At 39.1% G+C, this 14,285-nt stretch overlaps 1 protein-coding gene across 6 annotated transcripts in view; it reads left to right on the forward strand.

Moving 5' to 3' along the window:
* kif21b (kinesin family member 21B) overlaps positions 1-14,285 on the forward strand; it is a 96,748-nt gene that overhangs the window by 71,705 nt on the left and 10,758 nt on the right. For all 6 annotated transcript variants that reach the window (XM_061784707.1, XM_061784711.1, XM_061784710.1 and 3 more), the window contains 5 exons: positions 3,890-4,026; positions 4,129-4,309; positions 4,895-5,059; positions 5,905-6,022; positions 6,128-6,298. In XM_061784707.1, the coding sequence (XP_061640691.1) occupies positions 3,890-4,026; positions 4,129-4,309; positions 4,895-5,059; positions 5,905-6,022; positions 6,128-6,298 (772 nt within the window). The remainder of the gene's footprint in view (positions 1-3,889; positions 4,027-4,128; positions 4,310-4,894; positions 5,060-5,904; positions 6,023-6,127; positions 6,299-14,285) is intronic.

The raw sequence follows: 14,285 nt of genomic DNA on the forward strand, positions 1-14,285 counted from the left end.
CATGTCTTCTGCCATTTGCTTGTAAACTCACCATGATGTCATCACGGTTCCTGTGGTCATCATTGGCCGCCTCTTCACCACCTGTCTTTCCTCCCCCCACCAGCCTTTCTACCCATGTGTGATTGTGGTGTATTTGTGGTGTTGCTACTAAGCAAAACCTGAGATGCTCAGCCAATTAATGCACTCTTCACATACAAATTGGTTGTGCAAATACAATTTTAAAATGCAATATCATAAAACTCAGGCTAGTCTTTATCACGTTGTCAGTCCTGGAAAATTGATTCTTGGCTTCTTCCCACATTCCAAAAACATGTTTTTGTAATTAATTAAAAACTTTAAATCATCATTAGGTGTGACTGTGAATGGTTGTCTACATGTGCTCTGCGAGTGGGTGGTGACCAGTCCAAGGTGTACCCCGCTTCTCGTCCAAAGTCAGGTGGGACAGGCTCCATTTTACCCATGACCATAATGAGGATAAGCAATTTAGAAAATGGATGGATGGATGGTTCCAGAGTAAAACTATCACGAATATAAAATATTTGTAAGTAACATTCTAAAAGATAAAATAAATGAACTGATATTAATAAGATGAATAAAATCAGTATTCTCCCATTGATGACATGCAACAAACATGTTGATGAATGAGCAGAGTTGCCTTACATAAATTTCGCTCACTTTGCGGTGTACATACCGTTCTCCTTCTTTTATTATTATTATTGGCTGACCCAGTACATAAATGTGTGTACTGAATAACTGAACTTGTCTAATTTGCATAAGTCAAAAGGCCCAAATCCATAAAAAATGTGCAAGTAATACAACTTTAAATGTTTGCAGATGCATTAAAATGGCAGAAAAAACAACACTCCTAAAACAGAAGTTTGCATCTCAACACCGTTTAAACTCACTAATTCACCCCTTGCACTCTGTTTACCCTACCTACTCTGTATCAAAAAAAAGAACGCTCCCTTCTTTGTTAACAGGCAGCCAGACTCGTTCTTTCAGGCCTAGCGTGTTTATACTAGTGAAAGAAAATAACACATGCTAATTGGTGAGCTTTAGAGGTTCTGTTTCAGAGAATTGGGTTTTTATCTTTTGCATAGAGTAGTGTTAGACAAATTGTTTCATTTTATAATGACATACACATTTTTCCTCTACTCTCTATCTCTGTATATTGCTCACTAACTTACAACTTAACGCAGCTTTCACAGAGGCGCTTCTCTATTTCTCTGTGTGATGCAGAGAACACACACTGATCTGCCTCCACATTTCTCATTAGTCTTTTGATCCCCCATGCTCGGAACTGCAACATCCATTAGCAGCTCTTACATACTTCATAACTCTGCTCACTATGAGACCTTTCATGCTGATAGAGAAGGAGCAGTTGCTGCTATAGTATTTGGACCAATACAGTGCTGAGGGAAGCTGTATTCCAGTTTGCATATTTTTAATGGGAGAAAAAAAGGATTAAATAGTCAATATAGCTTTATCTAAACAACAGGTAGATAAAAATAAGCGTTCAAAGTCATTTTATGCTGTAGCGATGAGCTCCTTGTAGCCTTGACAACAGGCAAAATGAGGTTCCCTCATAAAACTGCACTCAAATTTCCCTTCTAGCTTATAAAATTGTAATTATCTTCTTCCTCTCCCTTATTAGTGTTTTTGTTAGTTTTGTTGGTTAGCTTTTTTCAATTTATTTCTTTTCCCAGATAACAATTGGTAGGGCATATTTTTTCCAAGAGGCAAAAGTGGCTTTTCTTACAACGTTTCTCATTTATTCTACCTACATGCATTGGTGCCACTCACAGGAATCATAAAGGCATAAAGGGGGGAGTGATGGCGATCTTGAGCCCGATGACCGACAGGGGCCCTAGAAAATATTATTTTTAATATGTGACATTGATGTGAAGGGTGCCAAAGTGAATATTCTTTCTTGGGGACCCCAACCCACGGAGGTGGTGAACCACAGGTGGTGGTTGATGCATGTTTTGATGCCATCTAAGGTAATGCTTTTTTTCTGCAGGCTGCTGTTGAGTTATTTCTTTATATATATATATATATATATATATATATATATATACATTATTTTGTGTGCAATTTTTGTTTTCCGTTGGCTCATTTACTAACTTTTTGATTGGTTTGTTAATGCAAACGAAAGCAATGTGTGTGCGTTTGTGTCATCACAGTTGTGTTTCTTTTTTCTCCTCAAATTCCTCCAGCTGTGTGTTTTTATATTGAAAAATGTGGCACCAGCCACATCAGTAGAATACATAAGTACAATAATCACTCATAATGTCTTAATTGTTTTTTTAAAAATTTATTTTCTAATTTAATTGAATTTTTAAAATATTTTCTCTCATTCAAAACCAATATTTTAAATCACACTTCACAGGGACATACAATTCATGTTGACGGAGCAACACAGACCGACAGAATTGCTGTGATTTTTATTCCTGGTCACGTCAAACATTTACCGGCCAGTTTGTTGCTTAGCAGCGTTCATTGGGGTCCAGTCATGTAGACCAATGTTAAAATTGGCAGATGTCCGCTACGCCCATTTGTTATTTGAATAAAAATTAGGGGCTGATGACCTCTGACCATGGGCAGAGAGCCAGCAGCAAGAGGAAGTCATACAGGCGCTTTTGAGTTTTTTAAGAAAATAGCACAAATGTAACAAATTTAAAATACCTATTAAAATTCAAAATGATGACTTGGAGTCCACTGTTACCCTCTCTGTTGCGTTTTACCACCTTTCTTCCATTTCATCCATTTCACACAGACACACAGGCCCCACTAGTGTTATTAGGAAACCCACCAGAGACCAATTTTCTCACAATCCTCCCCCTTCCCCATCACCATCTCCCTGCACTTGTCTCACTCTGCTGACTGTTCTCCTGGTTCTCTTTGACTCCGACTGTCAGCATTACATGGGGAAAGGTTGAGTGCATATAACATACAGTGAAAGCTGTGTGTGTGTGTCTTATGTAGCGTTTATGATGGCATGATTTTGGATGAGAGAAAGAAGTGGGTTGACTAGCCATGAACTCTCAATTGATACTTGAATTTGACTTTTCCACAACAGTCAGTAAGGAGGGAGCAGGAGATTGATTTTGAGTATGTACACTCGATGGCCGACATCATTAGGTGCACCTGCACAAAACAATGACTGCCAGTGCAAGAGCTGTAGCAACAATTTGCAAATATAATAATAAAAGTAAATATGTACTCACCATACACTTAATTGGCTACCAATGCAATCAAAAGAGACTTCCAACTCAAGAACTGCATGAAAAATAATGTTCAGTTATGATTAACACTATCAGGGAGATATTAATTTAACTGTGTAGCGGTGGTAAAGATCATTGCACTATACTGAGAGATGTTCAATTTCGAATGTAAACTCTTGCATGCCTATAGCCAAATTCGGTATTTGGAATATGAAAATCACCTCTCAGTATGATGTTTTATGGCTCCGGTTAAAAAGTTTATTACAAAAATGGAGACAGACCGTGGCGACCACTTGGGCGCCACAAGAGTCCAAATCACCTAATCGACAGTAGAAACATGCAGGTCAAGACATGTCAACACCTAGAGCAGTGGTTTTCAAACATTTTACTGTTGACTGTAATAGACAGTCTTAAATGACTACCTTTTTAACAAGGAGAATTATTTTGTACAGCTCTCACATTGGATGTCAATTGTGTCCACTGAGTGTAAGCGTATTTAAAAAATAAATAAATAAATAAATAAATAAAAAAGAAAAAAAAAACATTTTTTTTTTGGGTGAATAAGCATGTATGCCTGTAGTTTTTTTTCATCTGTAGAAATGTCAGCGCAATAATTCGCTTTCATATTGCCTTAATGAAGTAACACTGCGAATAATTTTTTTCAGGGGTGTGATCAATCCAATCGGTGGTGTGAAGGGGGGTCGGACAGCCCCCCTGCAGTGTGTGTCTGTAGCCGAGGGCCACTCAAAGCCCGTTCTGTGTGTGGACGCCACGGATGAGCTGCTGTTCACTGGATCCAAAGGTACACACTTCATCACAGCACTGACAGAAAGTCAGTGTATTAGATCCATTGGAAGCACTGTCATATGCATACTAAGTAGTCTTAATTAACACTTTCCTCCAGATCGCACCTGTAAGATGTGGAACCTGGTGACAGGTCAGGAGATTCTCACGCTCAAAGGCCACCCCAACAATGTAGTCTCGGTCAAATACTGTCCCTCCTCGGGTCTGGTCTTCTCCGTCTCTACGTCCTACATCAAGGTGTGGGACATACGTGATTCGGCAAAGTGCGTCCGCACACTCAGGTAAGTTAACACCCCTCCACTAGCTACATGAAGTGGAGATCCTGTAAATATTTGTAGGGGATACAGACGGAAATGTTGCAATGAACGTTTCCATCATGAATCGGTAATGGCAAAAATAGAAAATAAAAATGTTAACCGGCCCCTTGTCTGGTTTACGGACAATGATGGGCAAAGGGACCGTAACGGAACATTTTTGGTACCTGGTTGGGAGCAATTGTTGTCGAAATCTAATTCGTCAAACAGTGGCGTCCTTCCAAAGTTTCATGGAAATCGGTTCTGTTGTTTTTGTGTAATCCTGGTAACGTGACGATCAAAACAATACCGCTCACCATCCGCTGAGGTAATAATTTTCAGTTCAGATCAAACATCAAAGATAAAGTTGAACAATATTTATTAATATGGTTATAGTCAACAGTCAGTGTTGATCCAAATTGAGCATTATTATCTTATGAAGGCAGAATTATTTAATGTAGATGTCATTACATTGTGCAGATGTACAGTACCTAATGAACTTTCTTCTGTATGTTTAATTGTTCCCTTTGTGTCTGCCTTCCATTGAGTTCTTCTCTTTTTACCTTCCACCAGTTCATCAGGACAGGTAGTGTCAGGTGATGCGTGTGCCGGCGCCACCACCCGCACGATAACATTTGCACATGGTGAATGTCAGATCAACCAGATTGCACTCAACCCATCAGGATCTGTGTTGTACGCCGCTACTGGAAACACTGTCCGCATCTGGGATCTCAACAGGTACAGTACATTCTTTTGTTTATTCATCCATGCCTGTGTGATCTCTTTCCAAAAATCTATTTTGTGAGCAGTGCGCACACTATTATCGACTTAGTTTCCTTTTATTTTTTATTATTATTCCTTTTCTATTTATGTGTGATATTCAGAAGAAATTTCACTCAACAAACTCATGTTTACTTAATACACCATCAATCTCCACAGGGAAAACTGACTCATCACTTCACCTCAGATGCTGTAAATTCTCATATTGCATGCTTTACACCACAGATAAACCAGACCACACCTTATGGTGGCACCTGTTGCTTTACTAATGCATTTTGATAATGGAAGACACAAAAAAAAAATACAAATGCATGTGTGGACACCTAAATCCTAACTTGTATTTCTTAATTTCTGCTCTTTGCACTGTCATGATTACATGATGTTAAACATAGACCAGACATCAATTGCAAGCAATAAGTTACATCTTATAGAAGATACTAAAAAGCTGCAGAATATTGGTGAAGTGGTACACATGAGCATTTTTGGGGAAGGTCTCAATATTCTCCTTTTCTATTTTATTGTTCTAGAGGGACAAAGGGAAACTAGACAGAAAATCTCATACCCATTTATTGATGCGTAGGTATTCTGCCAAGATGGAAATGCATTTAATAAACACCCTGTTAGTATCATCTCGCTCTCTGTGACAGGGCTTTGGCTCAAGCAGGTTTTTGGTGAAATGGAAAATGTCTTCATTCAGGGAACGTTATGATTTGAAAATCTGCTTCAACTTCTTTTCTACTTCTGTGTGTGTTTGTGTGTGATTGCATGCCTGTGTGCGTGCCTGCGTGTGTGTGTGTGTGTAGGATGCAAGCTATGGGCAAGCTGACAGGCCACATTGGCTCAGTCATGTGTCTCACGGTGGGACAGTCTCTACTGGGCAAAGACCAGGTCATCACTGGCTCTAAAGACCATTACGTGAAGGTAATTAACGTGAACAAATATTTTGAGACCATATTTATTTTTTTACGAACAGTGTCGGGATAAAAGTTAAAGATATTTAACAGTGCTTTGTGCTTCCATTTGCAGGTGTTTGATGTGGCAGAGGGGACGATGGGTAACGTTGGCCCAGCACATAACTTTGAGCCACCACATTACGATGGCATCGAGTGTTTGGCCGTGCAGGGAGATGTATTGTTCAGTGGATCGAGAGACAACGGCATCAAAAAATGGGATTTGGGGCAGCAGGAGCTCACTCAGGTGTGTATTGTGTGTGTTCCGGCCTATTGTTTGAAAAGAATACGAGCTGAATAATGAATGCCTGTTGCACCATGCAGCACATGTGCCATCACTCCTGATTTATAACAAGTGATAAAATCTAGGTTACATGTGACTGATGTACATGATGTTGATGAAAACACTCCCTGATTTTTTTAACAGATACAGTGGTGGAAAAAAAGTATTTGGACACACACTGATTGTGCAAGTTGTCCCACTTAAAAAGATGAGAGAGGTCGGTAGGATTCATCGTATGTACAGTTCAACTGTGAAAGACAGAATGTGAAAAAGAAATCCAGGAAATCACATTGTATGATTATTTTTTTCAAACAATTTATTTGTATATTCTTGTGGAAAATAAATATTCTGACAAAGTTTAACTCAATACTTTGTAATGAAACCTTGGTTTGCAATTACCAAGTTCAAACATTTCCTGTAGTTCTTGACCAGGTTTGCACACACTATAGCAGACATTTTGGTCCACTTTTCATGTTGTGGGGCTGTCGCTGGCAAATACGGACTTTCAACTCCCACCTCAGATTTTCTATTGGTTTGAGGTCTGGAGACCACTCCAGGACCTTGAAATGCTTCTTACAGGGCCACTCCTTAGTTACCCGAGGCTGTGTGTTTGGGGTCACTGGCATGCTGGAAGACCCAGCCACTTTCCATTTTCAATGCTCTTATGGAGGGAAGGAGGTTTTCTCGCGCAAAATCTTGCATTATATGGCCCCACCCATCGTCTCCTTAATACGGATCAGTCGTCCTCTCCCCTTTGCAGAAAAGCAACCCCAAAGCATGATATTTCCATCACCATGCTTCACAGTGGGTATGGTGTTGGCTTAAGCAGGGGAACCTTTCGGGCGCTGCAGGATTTGAATCCATGATTCCTTGTGACTGTGGTCCCAGCTCTCTTCAGGCCATTGACCAGGTCCCCCCGTGTAGTTTTGGGCTGATCCCTCTCATTCTCAAGATCATTGATACCCCACGAGGTGAGATCTTGCATGGAGCCCGAGGTCGAGGGAGATTGTCAGTTATCTTGTATTTCCTGCATCTTTTAATAATTGCGTCAAGATTTGATCTCTTCTCACCAATCTGGTTGGCTATTGTAGTGGAGCTCATCCCAGCCTTGTGCGAGTCTACAGTTTTGTCCCTGGTGTCCTTAGACAGCTCTCTGTTCTTGGCCAAGGTGAAGAGGTTGGAGTCTTGAATGTTTGAGGGTGGGGACAGGTGTCTTTTATACAGATATGGAATTAATACAGGTACCGTGGAGGATTAGAAGAGCTTCTTAAAGATGTAACAGTAACAGGTCTGTGAGAGACAGAATTATTGCTGGTTGGTAGGTGTCCAGATATTAATTTTCCTCAAGAATATACAAATAAATATAAAAAATCATACAATGTGATTTCCTGTATTTTTTTTTTCCGCATTCGGTCTCTCAAGAGTTGAAGTGTGTCAAAGACAAAAAGTACAGACCTCTCATCTTTTTATGTGGGACAACTTGCACAATTGGTGGCTGTCCAAACACTTTTTTTTCCCCACTGCATAAGACATAACTTTATTTCAATATTCTTTCACACTTAATAGCAACAAATGCATGATTTCATAAAGTTTCATGTGGTATAGGGTAGCATGATAGCCACTCAATGTGCACCCCTCTGTTTACTCTGCAAACATTGATGCAATAGTCTAGCTCTGTCCACGCTCTACAGCCTATCCGGAGTGATCATGTGTATTGCTTCAGCATTACAATTTTTCAGCTCATGGAAGTAGGGGTAGAAACCTTGCTCTATAAAGAAAGATGTCACAAGCAGTTAGGCCCGGTGACATTTGATATCTTATCCAGCATTTTTCTGTGTAATTTCTCAGTCATCTAGGTTGGGTGCAAATGAGCCGCAGACTCTGGAGCCAAAGAAGTTGCTTGCCGATGTTGCGCCATGTGTCTGTGCAACCGCGGCTTTGTAACAGAGAGGCTAAGCAGCCGTTGTGCAGGCGCATGGGCAACATTGGGGAGAGGCTACTTCTGATGTAGAGTCAGGGTTAGGGAGGACTGCTGGTTTATTATTGGTGTAAAAGCCATCTGTTGTCGTACTAGAGTGGCTCCAACTACCGAAGACAAATTCCTTGTGTGTTTTTTGGACATACTTGGCAAAATACAGATGATTCTGATTCTGATGTCAAACTAGAAAAGTTGTCTTTAAACAGAGGAGGTGGTTTAAGGCATTATCTATTGTCTGCTGGTAACAATGTCCTGACATCTCTACCCCCAAAGATTGTCTCATTCCATGGAACTTTGACCAGTAACAGTTCATCGCGCAAAGAGAAAGAGGCCATAAAGTGTATTAAGGACAGTAAGACTGAAAATACTGTTAATTGGGAAAATTTTTTAAAAACTCAAATCAGACATGTTTAGGATTGCTCTGCTTTGGTTGAGGTCTGCGCTCTTGAGTTTTATGGCGAAATATACAACTAATTGTTTTTCATAAAACTTGGTGGTGTGGTAGGACATGAGCAAATGCCAGAACATTATTACTTCATGATGCAAACAAAATTGTGAAGGATTGCATTTCGCAAACTTTTTCTTTATTTTCTCACCTAATAATGCATGGATCCTAAGGACACATTCCAAAATATATGTTGGGGTTAGATCTTTTGAAGATTTTCAGTTTGATTGTTCTTTCTTGGTGGAGGTCTGTGCTGTACTGGATGTATAGCCTTGTGAACCTGGAGCCTCTTTAAGTGTCTAATGGTCCTCATGACATTATGTCTCTTTTCTCTGCAGCGGTTGATAAATGACCTCTCAATACTAATTTTACTGTGTATAAACAGTAGCCAGTCTTTCTACCGGGTGCATGTACAGTGTTAGCATATGATGGATTATTGTGGACAAATATAAATCTGCTTCACTACCTCTATAAAGAAATGTGTTGCTTAATGGGTTGGGAGAGAATTATTCTAAAGCAAATAAACCACGGTGTTGCATGTAATCAGAGGTGCAGTAGCATCTCCAGCCTTACAAGATGTAATATTTATTTGTCCAAATGTATAAACCCCAGTTCCTTTTGTTTTTTTTTAAATGACCTTTATCATTTATCTCCTCTACTGTTCTGAAAAAAATAGAAAAAAAAAAGAGCATCAAGACTGTCTTTAATTTCTGTATTTAATTGAGGAATGTTTAGATCTTTAATAAAAGTTTCATTTTGTTTTTGGTCTGGGTTGCTCTAAGATGCGTATAAACTGCTATAATAATTTTAAGATATTTAATTTATTTCTAGCGGCGACTGTGTACAGCTGCCGTTTGAATCTTCAATGGCTGTAATTAATGATTTTTCTTTATTGCGCTGAAGTTGGTCCGCAAGAAATTTGCCTATTATTGTACTCAAAGTTCGTGTATCTTAACTGTTGTAGAAATTTAGTTGTTTTTGATAAGATGACGTCTAATTGATGTTTTGCCTTTTGAAGTTGGTTTCTAAGCGTATCTGTCGGATTAATTGGATATTTTTCTGTGAGATGTTTAATTTTTTCCTCAATTTCATTTTCTAAATTTATTATTTTTTTTCTTGTACAAAGAGTATGATATGATTCGACCTCTCACTACAGGTTTCCCGGTTTTCCACAGCAGAGATGGGGATGTGGTTGGGGAGTTGGGCATGGGTAACTTGTATATCTGTGAAGGTACCATTAATACTGGAAGGTACAGACAGGTTTTGGAGCAACATATACTGCCATCCAAGCAACGTCGTTTTCAGGGACGTCCCTGCTTATTTTCAGCAAGACAATCTCAAGACAACAACAGTGTGGCTTTATAGTAAAAGAGTGTGAGTACTAGACTGGCCTGCAGGAGTCCAGACCTTTTCTCCCATTGAAAGTATGTAGCGGAAAATACGACAATGGAGACTCCAGACTATTAAGCAACTGAAGTTGTACATCAAGCAATAATGGGAAAGAATTCGACCTGCAAACTTCAACAATGAGTGTTATTAAAAGGAACGGTGATGTAACACAGTCGTAAACATGCCCTTGTCCCAGCAAAAAACCTTGAGTTTGTCAGTTTGAACAATAAATGTCTTTTCTTTCTAGCTGAATATAAGTTGAAAAGGATTTGCAACCTCCCAACTTCATTGGAATTGGGTTTTGTAGTAGACTGATTGGTTTCGCATGATTAGGTGAGAGTTATCGTTGTAGTAGTGGGTACTGTGTGTCAAACATTGATGAATGGCACTGTGTCGCTGAAAAATTGAATAGAGACTAGGCTAGTTCCTTGGGGGACTCCACAGAACCACAAGAATTGTTGTTCAAATAATCACTGAGGTCCTGGAGTATTATGTTATCACACGTACCTGAATTGATGCTGCTCACTGAATTACATTAAACATTCTTTTAATTCCAGATTCAGCAACATTTATTCAAAAATACTGTAACCAATTGACACCTCTAGTGGAAGTTATACATTGCACACAGGTCAATTTATGGGCCTTAAAGATCACTGTGTGTGATGGAGCCAAACGCCTCAAGAAAAGAGGACAGACTCTTCTCAGATTGTCTCGAATTCTATTAAATGCAGTGCTTTTAGCAAGCTGCTCCCACGTCTTCCATGTCAAAGGGTTAGTGGCTCAGCCTGAATGACTGAAGTCTCCCAAAATTGCACTTCTGTCTGGCTATGGGGTTAATGAGGTGCAGCCCTACCATGGATGTTGAGTTGATCTCGAAGGGCACCTCATTCAGGAGCTCACGTCATTAAATACTTTGACTGCACAATGTGGACATGCCTAGCACCCGTGTTCGTATCGTATTTGGGCCTCACATGTTCCACAGACTAACACCTGCTGTGCCTATTACAGAAAGGCAATGTAAAAAGTGTCATTGGGTGTTTTTGGACAACTGCGATTTATTTCTCAATTTATATACTGGGTTCACTCTGTGGCGCTGATGCGCTTTTGTGGCAAGTGGCAGGAAAGTATGTCAACATCGGGGCATAAGAGTCCAAGAGAAAGGAAGTGTGTGTTTTGTGTGCGTGTGCGTTTACTTCGGTGGTGTGTCTCTTGTGTATCGACTGGTGCCTGTCTATGTTAAAAATGCATAATGTTGCACCTTGTGGTTAGATTTCATTTGTATGCGCAATCATTTGCATATTAAGCAGCATGTTGTCAAGTTTTTAATAAGTTATTTTTTCCTTTTACTTCCATCTTCAATCATTTTTTTTATTTCTCCCAACAGACTAAATAAGAAAATAAGGCGCTGTTCAAAGACTCATTTAAATCTGAGTCTGTGCTGTGGTCCGTAGAGTCTCACCTCTACTTCATTTGCCAAAGAGCCAATACAATCTATTTTACAGCCTCTTGTCTAATTATGAAGTTGCATCAGAATGCAAGCGTAGGGTATAAAATGATATTATATATTACAGCTCTGGAACGCTGCCTCCTTTAGGAGCTGTTTTGTTCTTAACCTTTGTGTGGAAAAGCATACCGCACAACCTCATGGGACCAAATGGAGCACTTTGTTTAAAATTAATGTACACTGTATGTTAGCTCTTCCCAAATGCTTTATCAAAGTGTAACTATACCTTACAAAACCATTGTGTGCATGCACGATGTTGTTCTAGTTGGTTAGTGGGTTTGCACAACCTTGGCTTGTCATCTTTTAGTTATTTTACTACACCATCTGATGTTTTCTGTACAGTCATTTTGTCAGACCAAACATTTCACTCACTAGACCAAACCGTTCATGTTTCCATACACAAGTGAAGCATCCAGATATATATATATATATATCCATATATATTTTTTCATTTTTCCTCCTCCTATATATATATAATTTTTTTTCCATTTTTCCTCCTTTTCATTTCCTCCTTTTGGCCTTGAAAATGGAAAAAGTGTAAGCTTTCCAGTTCAAAGCAAATACAGTGCTCAAGAAATTTAATGGAACATCTGCCATAAAAACGAGGAGACCATCCAGCATTGTGAAGTGACTTCATGTGGGCTCTTTTAACTTCACCGAACTCTTGGCGTTTTACCCTGTTGAACAGGAAGGAGAAATTTCAAACTGAAGTCACCTTTTTACACCCACTTTACACCAGCTCAATGAATGTCTATGAGAAGTCAGAAATTAATCAAGCATAACATTTCAACCACTAAAATTTTTTTTTACTGTTCAGGGATGCAAGTCAATCACTGTAATTTGGCATCCTCATCAAGAAATAATGTCCTTTATTATTTTTTTATACAACAGTAAATTTGAACATTCTTACATAAAAATTATTATTGTTATATATTAGCATTAAAAAAAGTACACTACAATTGTACAGGCAATGTTTTTAAAGTAACATTTTAACATTCTTTATTGGCGTAATGTCTCTAAAGTGTGATGTGGTCTAATGTGAAAGATGTGTTCTCTAAAGAAAGACGGACACAAGTAGAGGGGGATGGGTATTTGCCCCCTTCTCAAATTCATATTTGTTTTCCTGATTTTCTCCACTTTAATGTTTACGATCATCAAACAAATGTAAATATCAGACAAAGATAACCCAAGTAAACAAAATGCACTTTTTAAATGGTAATTTTATTTATTAAGGGAAAAAAAACTATTCAAAGCTAACTGGCCCTCTTTGGAAAACTGAGTTTGTTTTCACTGACCACACCCAAGCCTGATTACCTTCAGACCTGTGACGCAAGAAATCAGTTAAATAGAACCCGTCTGACAAAATGAAGTCACCCAAAAAAATCTCAAAAGCTGCAACAAAATGCCATGATCCAAAGAAATTCAAGAACATGTAAGAAATTAAATTAACGTCTATGCATCTGGAAAGTGGAGCAAGACCATTTCCAAAACTTAAAAAAATAATAATTTGAAAAGGGGGCAGATACTTTTGCACGGCACTGTAGATGCTCATTGAGATGAAGTCTCACAAGACTGGCATAGGTCTTGTATGATGTCATGCACAACAGCATTTGGAAAAATGCGATAAGAGCAGTATTTTCCCAACTATTTTGGTTGAGTTCCAACTTGTATGACCTTTTGGAGCATTTGACTGAGAGGTTCCACAATATTTTACATCTCTGACACATCTAAGATGCTTAATTCATCATACAAAACAGTATGCAGCATTGCTTCCAGAATTTCAAAAGGTATTGTGTCAAAATAATCAAATGGGAAAACACCCCGCGATCTGTCACAACCTGCATATTGTCGTGCCATCAACGCTCATCAGTCCATGTTATTATTTCCCTCCACAAGCTATCAACAGCATTGGATAAAGAATATTAAAGCTTAACACGTTTTCCACTTCATAGCAAAATATCTTGTTTAATATTAGGCGTCAACAACAACAGCAATACATTTAAATAAAATATGAGGTCTTGCATAAATTGTAAGTGAACAATAATAAGTTGATTTCAACCTTCATATCAGGAAATTAAAGACCTTATATATTGCATATGATCTCTTATTTTTTATGCGTTGTGCTCAATCACAGAGAACTGCAAACAATGAGCTATTTAAAAGATATAATGGAGATAGCAGATCTCAGATAGTCAGTTTTTGACTGATGGGAATTAATTTAAACATCCATCCATCCATTTTCTGAGCCGCTTCTCCTCACTAGGGTCGCGGGCGTGCTGGAGCCTATCCCAGCTGTCATCGGGCAGGAGGCGGGGTACACCCATAACTGGTTGCCAGCCAATCGCAGGGCACATAGAAACAAACAACCATTCACACTCACAGTCACGCCTACGGGCAATTTAGAGTCTCCAATTCATGCATGTTTTTGGGATGTGGGAGGAAACCGGAGTGCCCGGAGAAAACCCACGCAGGCACGGGGATTAAACCCGGGTCCTCAGAACTGTGAGGCTGACGCTCTAACCAGTCTTCCACCGTGCCGCCCTTAATTTAAACATTCAAGAAAAATTTTGGATGCCAGATTTGATGATGACTGAAGAAAAACAGAATGAAAGTCTAAATGATAAGAGTTTAAAGG

This window comes from Phyllopteryx taeniolatus, chromosome 9, assembly GCF_024500385.1.
Source record: "Phyllopteryx taeniolatus isolate TA_2022b chromosome 9, UOR_Ptae_1.2, whole genome shotgun sequence".
NCBI classification, from domain to species: domain Eukaryota; kingdom Metazoa; phylum Chordata; class Actinopteri; order Syngnathiformes; family Syngnathidae; genus Phyllopteryx; species Phyllopteryx taeniolatus.